Source organism: Squalius cephalus, assembly GCF_949319135.1.
Source record: "Squalius cephalus genome assembly, chromosome: 17".
Taxonomy (NCBI): Eukaryota; Metazoa; Chordata; class Actinopteri; order Cypriniformes; family Leuciscidae; genus Squalius; species Squalius cephalus.
The window spans coordinates 28,264,018-28,282,822 of NC_137138.1; the positions used below are offsets into that span (position 1 = coordinate 28,264,018).

The 18,805-nt window shown below is 37.5% G+C and overlaps 1 protein-coding gene across 2 annotated transcripts in view; it reads left to right on the forward strand.

Moving 5' to 3' along the window:
* kif4 (kinesin family member 4) overlaps positions 1-18,805 on the forward strand; it is a 154,998-nt gene that overhangs the window by 100,852 nt on the left and 35,341 nt on the right. For both annotated transcript variants that reach the window (XM_079846990.1, XM_079846989.1), the window contains exons 17-22: positions 49-193; positions 2,837-2,947; positions 3,098-3,181; positions 4,736-4,849; positions 6,217-6,372; positions 9,535-9,632. In XM_079846990.1, coding sequence (XP_079703116.1) covers positions 49-193; positions 2,837-2,947; positions 3,098-3,181; positions 4,736-4,849; positions 6,217-6,372; positions 9,535-9,632 — 708 coding nt within the window. The remainder of the gene's footprint in view (positions 1-48; positions 194-2,836; positions 2,948-3,097; positions 3,182-4,735; positions 4,850-6,216; positions 6,373-9,534; positions 9,633-18,805) is intronic.

The window sequence follows — 18,805 nt, forward strand, 5'->3', positions numbered from 1 at the left end:
AATGACACTTTGATAGTTTATTATTTTTCATGTCTTGTTTTACTCTAGATTGAGTGAACAACGCAGAAAAAGACTTCAAGAGCTGGAAGGACAAATCACAGAGTTAAAGAAGAAACTGCAAGATCAATCCAAGCTGCTTAAACTCAAAGAGTCATCTGTGCGCAATGTTACTAAACTCAACCAAGAGATTCAGGTTTGTGTTTACAATGCCTCATGTGCTTCATTTGCTGATTCGGAATGGGACGTTCCTTACATCCAGGTTGCGGTGTAATCTGAAGAAAAAAAATCTCCACCTCTAGTGGACATACTAACAGCCTGTGTGGATAGTGATGCAGACAGTGAAAGATTTTGCTTTGTTAGATTTTATTTTTATTTTATGATTTGTTACAACCTGTCCTGTCAACCCTAAAGCCCAATTTATACTTTTGCGTCAAACTCACGCCGTAGCTACGTCGTAGGCTGTGTGTAGCGCGCGTACCCTGACGTGCACCTCTCCAAAAATGTAAGAGCACGTCAATTCTACGTGGACCGCAAGCGCTGTGATTGGTCTGCTAGAACCCCTCCCTCGGGTTTCACATGCTCCCTCTACATGTGTAATTGCACATCAAGTCAAGTTTATTTATATAGCGCTTTTCACAACACGGGTTGCATCAAAGCAGCTTCACAGCATCAAATCAAAACAATACATCAATGTTTGTTTCTAGTGGAACGTCCACGTGGACAACGACGCAGAAATATAAATGAAAACCAACGCGTAACCTAAAGCATAGAAGCTCCGGCGTAGGTCTGACGCAGAAGTATAAATCAGCCTTAAGACATCATTAAAAAGGGCAAAAGACCAAAGACAAATGGTCACTATTTAAAGGTCCCATTCCATGGATTATTTTTATTATTTTATAATGTTTCCAGGGGTGCCCTTATAATGTTAGTATGTTTTTTAGATCAAAAATTGTTATAATTTAGAAATAAAAGGCATATTTCCTAGCCTGATTTCATTCCCTGGTTTGAACACTCTGTTTGAAGGGGCGTGTCTGCTGTGAGACTTCAGTGTAAACGCCCATTGCTGTGATTGGCTGACATGCTTGCATATGAAATATCTGGCATTACATGTGGAACTATCTGGAAAACTTTTACTATTACAGCTATTATACGTTTTTACTATTACAGCTATCTGGATTAACGAATCGTGAGAAGTTTTTTTAAGTATTTAGATCTATTCCCATCACATAAAAGGTTGCAGTGATGATGAGCATTGAGCAGATGACAGCCTGTTGATCGCGTGAAAGATCTTATAATTTCAACGCAGTTTCTGCACTCTCACTAATGATTTCACCAATGCAAACATGAGGCATATAAATACAGTAAGAGCTTCGTTGTGCAGTGTAACAGCGTCATTGATTTCATAACGAGTTTTGGCAAGTGTCCAGATAAACTCGCGCTGTGTGATTGATAGCTTGGGCGATTGGAAAGGGATTGTTCTTTGATCGCTTTCTGTATATTAATCACAGTTTAAGTAAGATTATTTTCATCCTACTAAGAGAAACGAACGATGTGAAGAGTGATCGCTACTTCCATATTAAATCACTACTTACCGCTTGCTGGAATATAGTTGAAATTGCCCCCTTCGTCAGTATGAAACGCTGAGAGAAGCCTGCTTGATATTATTCCAGGTTAGAAAAACAGTCCGTGGTGAAATGGACAGAGCAAACTAACAACTTCGAATTAAACTTTTGCGGTATCCGATTATAGATAAACATCAACCACGTCTGTTGACATTTCGCCATCAATACGCCTGTGTTGAGTGTGTTCCTGTGGGCGGAGGTTACGGTTCTAGTGACATCATTAAAGCAGGATGTAGAGGGGTGTAGTCCCTTGGCATTGAACTTTGAGCTTTATAATTTTACAGATATTATTTATACTCTAACAACAACATTACACACTAACTAAAGTTTGAAACATGGGATCACATAGAACGGGACCTTTAAGGCATCGTGCCTTCAAACTATAAACAATGGTTTCATTAAAATGACAATTACATAGACTTTTCTTATTGCCACTGCTCGCATAAATTGTTTAAGCTGGTTCCTTTCTTGGCTCAGTCATACCAGCATTGTTACGTTCACACTGAGCCTTAGTGCTCAATTCCAATTTATTGCTCGGATCCAATTTTTTTTTTTTTTGGTATAACTGCTCCCGTTGTTTTAAATGTGGCCAATATGAGATTCCAGTACAAACAGATCATGGTTTTGGACTGACTGGCATACTCAAAAGAAGGATAAAAAGATGTCAAGTAGCACCTTATGTGGAAGTAACATAGAGGACATTTAAAGTAAGTGATTACATGTTAATTTAAAGTGTGATCTGCCACCGAAGTTAGCGAATTTATGCGCAGACAACAAAGACGAAGATATGAAAAAAGAGAGCAGAGTTTTTAAACCTTTATGATACAAGCCCTAATTTTTTGCTTGTATAAAGAGCTGTCACTGTAATAATTATAAGTTCTGACACATGACTACCTTTCGCATCTGTCTTGATAACGTTGGGTATGTAAAATCTTTGAAATGACTCCCATGAGCACAGAATTGTGACAAAAGTCGCATGAATTCCGATATGACGGTTCAGACTGAGGTCGCATTGCAAAACATCTGACCTGTATTGGATTTAGTACCACATATGGAAGTGGCAAAAGAGTCACGTGAGCCAAATAAATCAGATTTGGGCCACATTTACCTGCTCTCTGAACGTAGCCTTAGTCAATGAAAATGGGTTCAAATAAGGCTTGAAACTTTTTCTTAAAAAAATTATCAGTGGAAAAATTGCTGGTTAATCTGTGCAGGCTATGAAGTCCCAGCGAGTGCAGCTCATGAGACAGATGAAGGAAGACTCTGAGAAATTTCGTTTGTGGAAACAGAAGAAAGATAAAGAAGTACTGCAGCTCAAAGAGAAAGTGAGTGTCAATCTTAAATTTTTACTCTGATCTTGTTTCATTTACAGATGGTGTAATTTTACCGTTTTTGGTGTTTGACATTCCTGTTTTTCATGTTTCTTTATTAATAAGGTTTTGTAGGAAATTAAATGTTTGCTGTACACATTTCAGGATCGTAAACGGCAATATGAGATGCTAAAACTGGAGAGAGACTTCCAGAAACAGGCCAATATTCTTCGTCGCAAGACAGAGGAGGTGAGCTGTTTTTCCAAAAGCTGTACAGCAGTTCTGAACTAATTTGCACCTGCTGTTTTGTTGTCTAACACATCTCCCCCCTTAGATGATAGGACAGTGTTCACTATTAGGGCTGCATGATATATCGTTTTAACACTGATATCTCATGACTGATAGACTTTAAGACTGATATCTAGGATGTGCACATCCTTGGGATCATAGTGGATTGGTGATCCGTAGGATTCGGAACGCATGTGATTTGCGGATTAATTGCAGTTAGCCATCATAAAATGAAAGTTTATCATTTGCATGTACTTTTAAGTCATGTCAGTTTAAACATCAACCGCAAGATGACAACTCGCAGCACAGACAACACTGGAACACAGAGTTCAGTTCTTTATCTCTGTTTATTTTTTATTTTTTTTAGCTTGAACGGACACATTCACACAAAATTAGGTCAAAATGCCCGTCTCGGCGAGTATCCTCATAAACAGTTGGTTATGTGTTGTAAACAATTGAGAAAGTAAACGGATGCACATCATCATATTGGATCCGCGCATTCGTCTTAAACTGACAGCAGCCTAATATACCCACAGCTGTTGGTCATCAATGTTAATCAAACAACAAAAGAGAAAATCACTTTTGTAGCTTTAACAATCAATTGACAGTTCGCAAAGACCCGTCCCCTTTAGTTACTGTTGCTATGTCCGACAAGCCATGCCGCTCTCACGTCACACCATGTTCTCACACAGTGAAAAATAAATCGCGGAGCAAAGAGGACACTGACAACGCGCTGACAGACCAGGTTACTTTTGGGTTACTTTTGATATGAAACAAAGGCTCAGCTTTCAAATTTAGTCTTTTTTTTAAAACAAATTTAAACAATAAATACTGTTTTGTGGCTCTTGAATGTGTCTTGTCAGATCGCTGTGGCGCTTCAGTTAAAGCTTCTCGTGAACCCATCTCTTCCTTCTAGTTAATTTATAGCATCAAATAAACATGAATGAACATAAGAAGGAATGTTGTTTTAACCGCGGAAAGACGTCAGTGCGTTTTTCAAGTTCAAATCCTCCAACGTTAATCTACCAACTGTCATGACTGATTTGTCGGACAGATGGCGGATTATGATTGGTCAGATCGCCTGTCAATCAAACTCCCTGCGAATGGTCAATTTTATTAATAAGATTTAATTTATACAGTTATACAGAGACAATGTAGTTATTTTACATTTGATTATTCAATGTCTGAACCTGAATACAGTTAGATTTACCTAAAACAAAACAAAAATAATTAAAAAACATTAAGCACTGCTTATTTAATTTGTATCTATGTTCTGTTGTCTTTATCTATGCTTTTAATTGGTTATTATTTTTATATGCAATGATTCACTGCCCTACAAAATCACCCCAATCATCCTAGAATGATTAATTATTTACAAATAGAGCTATACAAATCATTTGGTGAAATTTTCATATCACAATATATCACAGAAAAACTAAATTTTGCAATGTCCATTTTTTTCAATATCGTACAGCCCTATACAGTATGGTAAAAAAATGTAGTGTTCATCCACAGGCTGCAGCTGCTAACAAGCGTCTGAAAGATGCACTTCAGAAGAGAAGTGAAGTTGCAGAGAAGCGTAAAGACGTTCATAACCGTGGAACCGAGGGTGTCGCCAGCAGAGTCAAGGTACTTAACTTAGAAAAAAACAGAGTTTGGTTTGACGTCTAGCTTATTTGTCATTTATTTTTGGATCTTGGCTAATTGATTCAAGTACAGTTTGAATTTATTTTTAAATGGTCTACCAGCTTAGGCTGTATAATGTATCGATGCCATATTGTTTATTGGTCAATATTACTGAATTATTATTATTTTTTATTTTTTTATTTTTTTTCTTTCAATTAACAACACCTACTGGGGATGCTCCGATCAGGATTTTTGCACCCGTTACGACTGGATTCTTGTCATCGTGATTGGCCAATACTGATCCCAACCTCGATCATTCAAGCTTTATATAACTTGATATGTTGATTGTCACTTAACTTATTCTTTTTTTTTATATAAATGTTGCCTGGGTTCTATTATTTACAGTAATGTTGTAATAGTTGTTTTAATTGAGAATCAAATAAGCACAACAAATATTCATTACATTTAACATTTTAATAGGCCATTAAAAACAGAGGCCATTTAATAGGCCATTAAAATATGATAACATTTTCAAAAAAGAACTCATACACACACTGAAATAATTGAAAATCAACAAAAGAAAATCAACAAAAAACAAATAAAATTAGCAGCACTATGCACCTTTTTCTTTGTTGTATAAAATCACATTAAAAATTATGACCAGATTTTAAACAAACAAAAAATATTGGTTGGGTGACTTATCTACTAACATGTACTTCATGTTCAAAAAGTTTTGACCAAAAAAAAAACAGTTTCACAAAATGATAAACCTCACATTGCAGCCTTTAAATAATTTTATGAAAAGTTTTAGTCAACATTATATATTACAGGTATTTTGTCTGGTCCATAAACAATTCCTCATAGGCTACTTTATTATCCAAAGTATTGACTTGAAATCTTTTGAATGCACATCTACCAGTTTACAACAAAAATGTGGTCCGATTTGCATTGGTCTGGCAAAAATGGCAGACAGGCTAAATCCAGACTGATGCTAACTTTGCTTCTCTAAAATCTTAATAGAAAAATGTATTTCTTAGTTTCTGCATGTGTTAAAGGATAATTGTTTCAAGTCACAAAACAGGTTTGTGTTGTTGCCTAACTTTGATGGCACGTATCTTTGGCAGTTTGCAGTGCAGGTTGCAATATTAATAACATTACATGTTTTGTCTCTTAGAAATGCACAATTGACAGTAGCTTGAGTTAACTGGTAGTAGCTTGAGCTGGGATGCAGATGTAAATTTGTTCATTAACAACAACAGTAACATCTGTAAAGATTTTAACAACCTCATTTTTACGTGGTTTTATTCAAATTAACCTTTAATCTTTTTGTCGCTCGGCCCTAGTTGTAATTGTCATTTTGCTTGGTTAAGAATTGGTTGCTGAACGAGGTAGAAGTGCTTGTGAGCACAGAGGAGGCCCGCCGGCATCTACAGGACCTACTGGAGGACAGGAAAATGCTGGCAGAGGAGATCGCTCAGCTTCGCCAGCAGATGGAGGCAGGAGAGAGACCTGTAGCCAAAGTCCGGGTGAGATTTACACACACCATGTTCTGCATGAAATATACTATCATTCTGCTTACTACATTTGTGTCAGGGCTTTGTAACAGTGCTTGCAAGGCAGACCCATAAAACAAAACCCATAAGACTTTTGTTCATCTTTGGAACTAAAATGATGTATGATTTATGGGTCGTATGAATTGAGTGGTTTAATCCAAGTCTTCTGAAAATACATGCTTTATGATGAACCTCATTAATTCTTGTGCTTCATGTGCACAAATTTGAGAAGGTAGGGTAATATTATGCACATTATTTGACAATTAAGCACTGAGCTTGAGTTTAGATGCAGTTGTCAATTTGTTATCATTAATAACAGTAACATAACACCTTTCTGTGAAAATAAGTGTTACAGTAAAGTGTTAGTACTACAGTAGATCCATATTTAATAGTGGTGGTTTGCAGATCGAAAAGCTTTGTAACTAGATCGTTCATGGCATTGTTCTTTTTTCCAGCTGTAAAAACCATTTTAAACAACTGTGTTTTTTGACGAACCACTTCTCACTGGATCTCGCAGTGCTGCTTATGGTGTTGCATGAACAAGAATGGTTTGCAAGTGTAAACACCTGCTCTGAGCTTACACTGTTGTCTACTGGCCTTCACTGTCCCTCCCCTGTGAAGCCCCCCTTCCCTTCCCTTCCCCTCCCCTCCCCTCCCCTCAGTACAGATAAAATGTTGTCGGGATAATTCCGGTTCGCGTGGCTACGCAGACACGAAAACATTTTTTTATGTATTATAAATTAAGGCCAGACAAGTAGTTTATTGAGGGTTGATTTGTAAAGGACTACACACCTGCAAACATATATATTCAAACGCGCATACCTTTGGACTGAACACATAATGCGCATGTACGTGACGGGTTTGCGTTTTTGAGGTTTGCGCAGAGATAACGGATAATTGTTTGCACCTTCGAATCTATTTCAGGGAGTGCGTTCTCGAGACACCAGGCACTGTTTTGTGCGGATGGGTGGCCGGAGCGCGTTAAGGGTTTTCCTGTTAGAACGGTGTCGTGTTAGTGGCCCCTAAATTAATAACTAATGATCTTCGCAACGGAAGTGAATCAATCAATCAAAACTAACTTTAGCTGGACAATAACTTTATCCTAGAGCTGTTGTAAAGCCTAAACAATCTGTTACGGTAATTTCCTATTATCTCTGTAAAGCTGCTTTGAAACAATCCATATTGTTAAAAGCGCTATATAAATGAAGGTGACTTGACTATTGGAGCGAATTCATAAATGGTCCTTACGTCCTTACGTCCTTGCGGTTCAAATGAGTAGTCCCATTTTGTCCCACTTCTAGAGCTTTTGCCTTTTGATGTTTCTCATATGCAACAGACATGACATTGGTCCAACTACCAAGTTTACCCAAATAAGCAGTGCAACCTCTAACAAAATGCAGATGCACCGCCAGAAAAAAAGGTAGCAAAATGCAATAATTTAAAGACACAGAGCCCTGCTTGGATTAAACTGCTTGATTTGTATGGAATACTTTTACAATGTTTTTATTTGTTAATGTTTGAAAATGTTTATTACTTAGGCTTTCAATAGATCTACAAAAATTGTGAGAGAATATTAAAATGATTAACATGTTTTATGGGTTTGCAATGACATAGATCAGGGGTTCCCAACCTTTTTTGTGCCAGGGACCAGCATATTCATAAAAAAAATTCCAGGGACCAGTTGTCAATTTTAAGATGCATCGTTTGGAACATATCACTGTGTAAAACAGTAACAGCCTATCATTTATTTGCATATAATGAACTAGGTGGCAACAAAGGCTACTTTTATGAATATACCAATCTTTTTAAACTTTCAGACCGGTTCACAAAATGTTTCCCTTTTCTGCCATACAATTAGGTCTACTTCCAAAGCAACTCACACAGCACTCACTCACTAGCAGGTGGCAGTAATGGCAAATTGTATGAAAATACCAGTCCATTTCACCTGTCAAATCTCTCCAGAACCACTAAAGACAATTACTTCAACAGCAACTTAGTGTTTTCACACACCAACAGGTGACAACAAAGGCTAATTGTATGAAAATAAGAGCCAGTTTCAACAGTCAGACAGTTTCAGAATACAATAGCAAACACATAACTTAGTGATTTCAGCCAATCATTTTTAAAAGTATAAAATTAGAGATTAAGCTTTAACCTTTAACAAAAAAATACCAGATCAGACCAATGAGAACAAAACTATTTTAATGTGAGCATGAACTGCTTATTGATATTACTATATTTGTAGCTGTGCACAAGACAAGCTGTTCTTCCTGAGCATCCATAAAAAACATATGCATCCAAAACAATGCACACAAATTCCAGGATACAATAAAACGAAATTTAAAAAGGTCTGCTTCACAAATGAATGAAAACCAGCTTACAGTTTTTCACCACAAATAACACACAACGGATTTGGCGCCACGGAATCGCCTGTTGTCGTATATCCATATACCTAATGTATGAGGTATTGTATTTATGAAGCTTGACTTCTCTCTCTCTCTCTCTCTCTCTCTATTTTCGAGTTGGTCATCGCCTTTCCTTTTACCAGAACTGTCCGCAATGAAATCAGCCATTGTAAAAAAATATCGCGGCCGCTCATCTCTCCACTTCCCTGTCACTTCAGGTGCAGCGCGCTTTTTTGCAGTCCGTTCAGATATGACGCGTTGCTAAGCAATCGCAAGGCGCTCAAAGAAACACATTTTAATCTATTTATTGTTTAGGTTTTGGATTAAATAACATGACGTCATAGCACTTAAAAAGCATTTAAAAAAGACTATTATTATTATTATAAAAAAAGAAAAAAAGAAACATTATTCTGGGAATATTTCAAGGCCCGGTACTAACGGGTCCACGGACCGGCGCCGGTCCGGGGACCGGGGGTTGGGAATCACTGACATAGATGGATGGATAGATGAATCTTAAAGAGATGGTTCTCCCAAAAGGGTGAGTGTCAATTTTCATTTATCATCTATCTATAAATCGATTTATCATTTTTGGGAGAACTATCTCTTTAAGATGTATCTATCTATCTCCATCTTATCTATCTATAAGCCTCAGTCATTTGTCAGTGGCAGATTGAGGCATTTAATTTTTTTTTTTTTTCTTTCTTTTTTTTTTTTTTTTCTTCTTTCTCAGCGTCGTACACTGACCATTTCAGAGTTGGAAGGCCAAGGTGATCTGGAAGCCTCCATCAGCAAGCAAGTGGAGAGTCTGGAGACCGAGATGGGGCTCAGGTCAGACATACTAAAACTGAACCACAGTGAATGTATAATCACGCTAGTTTTGGACTGTATCTGCATGGAGTGATGACAGTGAATGCAAATAAGTGTTGATTCATTTCTGTTCAATAACTGTGTAAAGTTTGTCAATTATGAAATGAGTTAAATTCAGCTATTAAGAAATGCAGATCTTCAGAAAGCTGTGATGTCATCATTCAGTTCTAATCCAATAGTGTCAGTGCAGTCAAATCAAGATTTCTGAATATTAAGTGTACCCGACTCAGCATGTCAAAGCGTTAGTGGAAAGGATTCAAACTCCATCTGGTGACAAAAATGGAGAAAAAAACAGGCTCACTTGAGAGGTCAGTTCTCCAGACCAAATAAAAGAACATGCTGTGATTTTGATTCCAGGTTGTATCAGAACTCAGATTGTGGATTGATATGATATCAGAATATTTCATCTAGCTCCTTCTGTCAGGGGAGTAAAAGAAGAGGAATCAGTTGCAGGAATAAGTGATTTATTGTATATCAAGGGCACACAAAATCAGGAAAAAAATTAGGAATAGTGAGGCCATAGTCAGAAGGGGGATCAGGAAGGATTCCTGCCAGAAACAAGGGACTGCTACATCAGCCCAACAGGATGCGTCCGATAAGGGAAATGTCAGAGCAGATCCAAACAGCAACACTGGGGGAGAAATGAGTACAGTCTCCAGAGTGAACCTGGAAAGTAGAGGTAGGGACCTGGTGATGGTAGCTGGAATCCTTTGGGGCTGGTCGGCAGGGAAGAACCAAAAAGGAGCAGGAAGGGAGCAACAGGAAGGATGGCATCTGGCAGCCAAATCGGACAGTGGAGCTGGGGGGCAAAAAGAAAAGGGGAGGGGAAAAAGCTAAACTAACCAGATGGGAGCTCAAAAACAAGGCTAGAAGAACAGAAAAAAATTTAAATGAAGAAATAACCAAATCTCAAAAACTTCAGATAAATGGTAGGAAGAAAAGACTAAGACTAAAAGGGGTCGCACACCGGACGCGCCGCGCAGCGCCGCGTCTTTTAAATTCGAACACATTATTCTCTATGAGAGTACACACACCGGCGGCGCCTTTCGGCGTCTGTCCGCGGCGCCCAGCAACGGCTCAGGACCGTGTTCAAAATCCTGCCGCGCCACAGAGCGCCATTTACATAGTTTTATATTAAATTTACATTTATGTGTCTCAAATCGTAGTTAATGTATATACGGACTTCACCCCGTGCTGCAATATACATTTAATTTTATATTTATTTACAGAAATCAGAAAATTGCTGATGCTAACGGATTTTCAGGTGAGAGTTGTCCTAGACGTGGCGCGGCGCTGAGCTGCGCGTCCGGTGTGCGACCCACTTAAAGCTACAGAGATTGATCTGGCACATAACAGAAAACAAGAGAGGAATATAAAGGGTGAGAAACAAACTAAAACAGAAACAAACTAAAACAGTGCGAGCTAGGGATGCTCATTTCAATTAATTTTCCCGACCGACAACCGCCACTCGTTAATTGATTATTAACCGTTAACTGATAAGATTATAATATTGAATTGGCATTAAATTAGGGTTGGGAATCGATAAAAAAAAATTAACTAATTAATTGCACAATTTGCTGTAATTAATTGCAATTAATTGCATTTTCCCCAAGCTTGTAATCATCAATATTTAAACTTAGAATCACCTAATTAAATTAAACAACACAGGAAAAAATATCCCTATTAAAATAATATTAATCAATATATTATTCCTTTTCAATAATCAATCAACATAATCAATTTAACAGATTTTTTTTTTTTTTTACTAATTATCAAAATAAAATAGTCCTACAAAGCTATTATTACCAGAGCATGTGATCAGAGCAGGTAATTTTACCATTGTTGCCTAGCATGACTATACCAGCTCAGCAAACAGAAGTCTACTACTGAGAAATTTCACGATATTTGAGTGGACTTTGCTTTTCCAGTGCGTGACTGGTAGGTCTACATGATTGGAGCGTTTGGGCCGTTAACGACGCGCAAACACGGAGAGAAACATTGAGCAGAGAGCGCAGCGCGCCGACACACACACACACACACACACACACACACACAAGGAACGGAGAGCGCACACACACGCACACGGAGCGGAAAAGACCCGCTCATGAAAGCTGCGCGAGAATGAAACCTAACTTGATCGCCGAACAAGAAGGGACGGCATATTTTCAATAGCAGCCGCAACAGGAAATCATTAAAGGGACTATGTGTAGGAATTACTCCCATCTAGTGGTGAAATTGTATTTTGCATTCAAACGAATAGTGCTCTCCAGCGCCTCGCTTTTTCAAATGCGCGTTGCATCTACGGTAGCCGTTATGTACCAAAAAGCTATGACAGGATGTCTTACAATAGCACTTCGAGTTTTCCTTCGGTGAACAGGTTTGTTATTTAAAACAAACTGAAACTTGAAACAACGAAAAAAAGAATGTTACAGTATGAATTACTGACTGTGAAAAACATGAACTATGGTAATGTAAGGCCCGTTATATATTGGTCCAATTGCCGGTTCGCCAATACACGGGGAAGGTTATCACGTGTTCTGTCCTCACTCATGCAAAGTATTGGTTGGTTAAATTTGTAATATATTAATCATATGTATTCTCGTTATTTCATCTGACTCCATAAATGAAAGGTTTTAATAATATCTGTGCCTCACTAAAAGTGAGCGAATGTTTGACTATTCCCTTTAACCATTAACCCTCTGAGGTCTGAGCTGTTTTCTGGGCCCTGGAGGAGTTCTGACATGCTCTGACATTTCTGGTTATTTCTTTTACTTGTGACATTTTCATGGCTAAAGTCTAATTACACTGTATTCAGCACAAACTCTGCTACAATAATATATCAACAGCATGTATGTAAAAGTTTGTAGTTTTGAGATAATGACATTTATGCGTGGTTTGTGAAAATACAAAAAAAATTCTCACTGAAATAAGGCCATGAAACCCCTACTGATTATTTCTTCACAAGACTTTTGAAAATTGTATGACATAGCCTAGAATATTTGCTCTAAAACTATGTGAAAATCACCCTGACTGCTCATTCAGAGAAGACAATATATTGATTTAAAATTTTTACGACGTGTTTTGTGTGAATAAGCCTTATGCGAGAGCTCATTAATATGTAAGCTTTTCTCACCTGAGAAAGACAAAGAACCTCCCCTAACGGCCCTATTAGGAGCTATCAGGCCCCTGTCATTCTGAGCAACCTTGCACAATACTGTAAATGAGGAGATTTAAAAAAGAATGGCTTTTAGATTGTTTGGATTTATTTACACAACATAATCCAAATAGACACAACAAATGGCAAAAAAGCACTTATTGAAAGACAGAGACCTTTGTGCCATTCCTAAAAACATTGTACATACCTTTCATTTCGTGTTTGATTTTCACTTTACCATGTTCATGTTCCAGAGACTCATGTGAATGTTGAAGTCGGCAGGACTCAGTGGCATCTGGGCCCTGAAAAAAAAGTGAACATACTGATATCAAGAGAAAAGCCTGCACGATTTTGGAAATAAATATTAGATTTTTCTGGTTAAAATTGCTTTTTAAAATTCACAAAATACACACACACACACAAATGTTTCCAACAATATAATGAACACCAGGTTTGTTGTGCCTTGTAGGCATAGGCTATGTGCAGTGCTGGGTAAAATAATAATAACAATAGATAGCAGTATAAATCTTCCAAAATATTTCCGTAACAACCAAGCTAGAGAAAAATATATTGATTATCATGTTACTTCAAATGTTTCCATTCGTTATGATGATATGAAATGAGATAATAGTAAAAACATGAAGCCGTTTGGTGTGTTTTGCTTTTCAAATTTTCAAATGATACATTCAAACGCGATCGCGCTGCAAAATCTGATACATTCAAACGCGATCGCGCTCAAATATAAAACATTATGGTTACCATACATATCTACGTTTGACCAGATATCCACAAACACAGTAGGCCTAACAGTAAACAAGGGTCTAAATATTATAATATTCCCCATATATCTAGCAACAGTTCAACTGCAATGTGACATTTATGCAACAATAACAAACATGTAAGAATTTCTTACCTTAAATCTTTCTTGTCTTCAAATCGCGTTCTTCTTCTTCTGAGGTAGCCTAAATCCAATGTAAGCTCAGGCGCGTCTTTCAAACTCGACGAAAAGTGAAGTGAAGTGTTTTGGTGTTTTGTTGTTGAGGTAACGAGCGCGTTCGCGTTCCATGTGGAGATTTGCATGTGAATATCTTTTGCGCGTTTGAGAAGCTGGACATCTTGTTGGTTTTATACAAATTACTTAAACAGAAAATATTTGTTTTCGTTTTGAACCCGATCATTTAAAAGTACACACTTAAATGTTTATAAAGGTGTATGGCTCATAAATGTGTGACAAGTATTCGCTGAGTTTTGTTTCAGTTTATAGACGTGCTCAAGAAAAAAAAGTTCACCGCAACAGAGAGGCAGAGCGCACACCCTGTTTATTTTCTTTATTTTACAAAAGCACAATGTTTTGATTTGATTGTAAGTGGACACATACAAAAGTAGAAATATCACAGATTCTTTTTTTATATTTCTTTTTTCTGTATGACCATAAATGACGGAGTAATTTAAGTTTATAGTGCTACAATGTGGAGAAAATCCAGCAAAACGCGCCCGCGCGTTTGCCGACCTCAGAGGGTTAAACAGGGTTTCCGCGGGGTTGTAAAAGGTAGTAAAAGGTAGTAAATTAAATTATGGCAAATTAAGGCCAGTAAAAAGTAGTAAAAAGTAGTAAACGTCATCTGACGAGGTAGTAAATTTCCGTTAGTGCGTTAGATTTTCCGTTTGGCGAGTAGCCTAAATCTCAAAAGGCTATCCGCCACACTGGCGAGTGAATGTTCATCATACCAAAATAGTAATAAAAAAATATTACAATTGCCTTTTGTAATGTTATGATGCCTGGAAATTAGTTCAAATCTCCTGCGAATCTAGAGCGAGCGAGTGAGCAAAAGCGCGCATGCAAACCGTGTAGCGAGCGCACGGCAGAGAGGGAGAGACCTTGCGTGTGTGTGTGTGTCTGTCTCTCTCTCTCTCTCTCTCTCTCTCTCTCTCTCTCTCTCTCTCTCTCTCTCTCTCTCTCTCTCTCTCTCATGCAGTGGTGACGCGTTCATATAAACGGCACCTAAACGCTGTAAAAAATATATTATGACATTTTAATTGTTTATTAATAATCAAGTGTTTCTGTGTCAGCTGCAAAGATGAAGTTGACACTGACTCGCGATCTTCGCAGTAGTGAACGCGCCGGAGAAAAATGCATTTCTTACGGATTAGCCTATAGCCTACTTTTATTTAGTTTTGAATGGTTCTGGTTAAAAGTAGAAATTTCAAGCTTTCTGTAGATAATAGATATAGGATATTTCTAATTTGTTTAGGTCTGTGAGGCGAGTAGCCTATATACGCTGAGTTTCGGTTCATGTCTGAACGTGTCGTGATTATACAAAATAATGAAACATGGATTAAAATTAAGATAAAATTAATACAAAACGAAATTCGTTTCAAAGAGAGGCTTTGTGTTTTCTGTTTGATGTCTCTGTGAAAGTTTTAAAAGCATCCTTAACCCCCTGAGGTCGGCTATCGCGCCGGCGCGATAGGCTCGTTTTTTTTCGTATGAGTGCAAAAAAAAAATAAAAAAAAAATATTAATTTTTATCTTATATGCTTGTGTTATACATCAATCGATCCTGTTTAGTGTGTATTTTTTTTGTGTATGCTCATAATAAAAACAAAGTGTTGTGCTTTTCGCCAAACAAAGAAAAATAAACATGATGCGAGTTCTGCCTACTCTCCGTCAGTGAAGTCAATTCTGAAACGCGTCCGAAAATGAACTGTAACTCAGCGAATACTCAGTCAAACAGGCATACAGTCACACAGGCATGAAGCTTGAATTATCTTCTTTCAAATGAAGTAATTTTTATAAAAAACAAATATTCACAGTTTATATAATATGTATGTAAAGAGAGAGATGTCAGTCGTTCTCATCTCAGCTAATTAAGTTTTAATGTGACTCCGCCTACGGAGACCGCGCTATTCAAACGCAAATGTGAGGCGATCCATACAAACCTGTGAAACGCCCACATCCGCTGGATAAGGCCGGTGAAACACTGGATGCGTGGCGTAAGCGTCTCAGCTGCGTGGCGTGTCCGTTTTTATTTCGGCTCCCATCCATGTTAACAGTTTAGAGTTTGCATACTGCCTGTGTGAGACGCGCGTCTCAGGCGCGGCACGAGCCGCGTGGAAAACGCGTGCATTCTAGAAATAGAACCGACGCCTATTTTTCACGCGACACGCAAGCGTCTTGGAAGCGTTTCCATGCAAAATTGAATAGGAAAATCTGTTTATTTGTCATTTTGACACGAATACATATTAATAAATGTCCTTTTGATGTTTAAAAGTGTCTAGGTTTTGACATAAATGCAAATATAAATGTAATTTTACAAAATATGATCGATTTTCAAATACTGCTGTATTGAATGAACAGCTTTTAGCAAACTCTATTGCTATACTGAGATGAGGAATATATACTGTATGTGTTTTGTCAAAAATAAAGTCATCAACTAACTAATGAATCCTTTACTTTGAAATACGTATGATAAAATGTATACTTTAGTTTTGAAAGACGTTGACTAGTTTTGAAAAGATTATAAAGTATGTATGTGCATGCATATATATATGTGTGTGTGTATATATGAAGAGTTCAGATGCAAAAGCCTCTAAATGCCATCTGAAATTTTCTCCTAGAATGATCATTTTTATGAAGCTTGTATATTTAAGTTAGCTATAGGTGACACGTCACCTGAATGAATGGCTCATTAAGTATGCAGGGACGTAGTCTCACCAGGTGTGAACTACTACATATGCATGATGCTGTTGGAGCGTTTACGCCCCATCCGCATATTGGCTTTCCAAACTAAAAGTGTTTCACAAAACTAAAATCAATGTATCGTTTTTTTGTGGATGATTAGGCAGGATGATTTTCATATCATTTTGAAGAAAAAACACTAGGCGATGAAATCCATTAGTCAAAAGTCTTATTGCCACATATTTAGTATGTGTTTTGTGGCCTTATTTCAGAAACTTTAGTTTTTAGTTTTTTCAATAACCACGCATAAACATTATTCTCTCAAAAATGCAGACATGTACATTCTTGTTGCTCACATATTATGGTAGCCCTGTTTGTGCTAAATAGTGTGTAATTTTTTTTTGCCATTAATATGTTTATAAGCAACTGAAAAAAGCACAAATGTCAGGGCATGTCAGAACATCTCAAGGACCCCAAAAACACCCCAGACCCCAGAGGGTTAATGGAGAACGAACGTTCAGGCTACAGGTTTTTTTCCTCAAATGCAAACACAAAATAAGACAAAACACTTTTTTAAAAAGACAAACCATCAATTTTTGGGGAAAAAATATGGATTTATAGCTTTTGAAAAAAAATCTGGATGGATTAATAGCGTTTTGGAAAAAAATCTGGATGGATTTATAGCGTTTTGAAAAAAAATCTGGATGGATTTATAGCGTTTTGAAAAAAAAATCTGGATGGAAAGATATTTCATGTCTTTACTTGTCACTTTACTTAACACTTAACACTGCTACAGTTGAAGTTTGAAGCCGTGTTGGTAGTAAAAATATTGTGATGGTAGTAAAATAGGTGGTAAAAAGGTAGTAAATTCAATTCAAGAATCAAATTCAAAAAAGAATCAAAAAAGAATGTCAAATCAGTTAGAATAATCAAATGTAACAATTTAATGTTTCAGATATCAGAGATTAATTCCACAATCAATTCAAATATCTAGTACAATGGTTATACATTGGTTACACCAAATAATCTTACCCCAGCTTGTACCTGAGATAGAGAGAGAGGGAGAGAGAGAAAGAGAGAGAGGGAGAGAGAGAAAAAGACCACCTACTCCATTCGTACCCAGCCAAAAAGAGACCAGATAAAGCACGCACACCTTCCTTTATCCTGTTTGCCCAGGTGATATGGGGGATGGGGAAAACCACCCTCAAATGGCTTAACCAGTTTTCTCTAAACTTCTATAAACCTTATTACCTTTTATTTTATCTATCTGGATATGAGATATCTGTACCACTCACTTTGAGACATTTCAAATGACACCAAAAACATAACAGTCAATGATAAACATTCACATTAAACCATATTCTTGTGTGAGTTCTTAGTAGTTTGCGGAAGTGAGGTCGTATGGGGGAGGTCAAATGGTAATTAGCCCTTTGTCTCAGACCAGGGCCTCAACCAGTATTTTCAGTCTTACAGATTCCCTCCTTGATCCCGTGGGTCACATTCTGATGAACACTTACGGGGTCACAGTAAGACGTTTGTTATAATCCTTGAAGATGAAGCACAAAAATTGTCTTTGCAATGTTGGCATCTGTAGAAGCTCAGTGGGCTGTGTTCACCTGCAGAACACCTGTTCTCACCAGGTGTATAGCTTGAGTCCAGCAGGTGGATGGATGCGTTCAGGTTCTCTTCCTGTAATCCTGTGACGTGAGCAAAGTTCATAGTCAATCTGGACCTCTTGTGACTTGATCAGTTGACGTGTCATTCCTTCATGGAGAAACTTCCGCTTCCCTGGCACCTTCTCCACGATGATGATCTTACCCTCCTTGACCAACCCTGTCACCTCCAGCGGTACGGTGGTCTGGGCAGACCTCAGTGGATGAAGGGGTTCTCCTTTGACACCTGAAAAGCATCTTAAATGTCCGCTTCACGATTGAGCACATATGAACTTACAGTCATAAGGAAATGCATAGGAACGCATAATGCAATAAAGCAAAATCATGTCATGTTCAATGTAAAATACCATGTTCATGTCAGCAAATGTGAGTGGTACATTTGGTCTCATTAATTACCTGATTTTTAATTACCATGCCAATAATACTCCTATAGAGGGTCAAGGAAGGACAAAGGAAGATCTTACAAGCTCTTACCCTGTTCTTAGAAACATTTAAATAAATGACATTCTAACAAAACAACCATTGCTAGGTTAAAACAACATTTCATGAAGAGTGTCAGCTAAATTTTGGTGTAACCAAACATAGAGATTCAATTGAATTGATGTCCAAATACATTGTTGCAAGTAAAA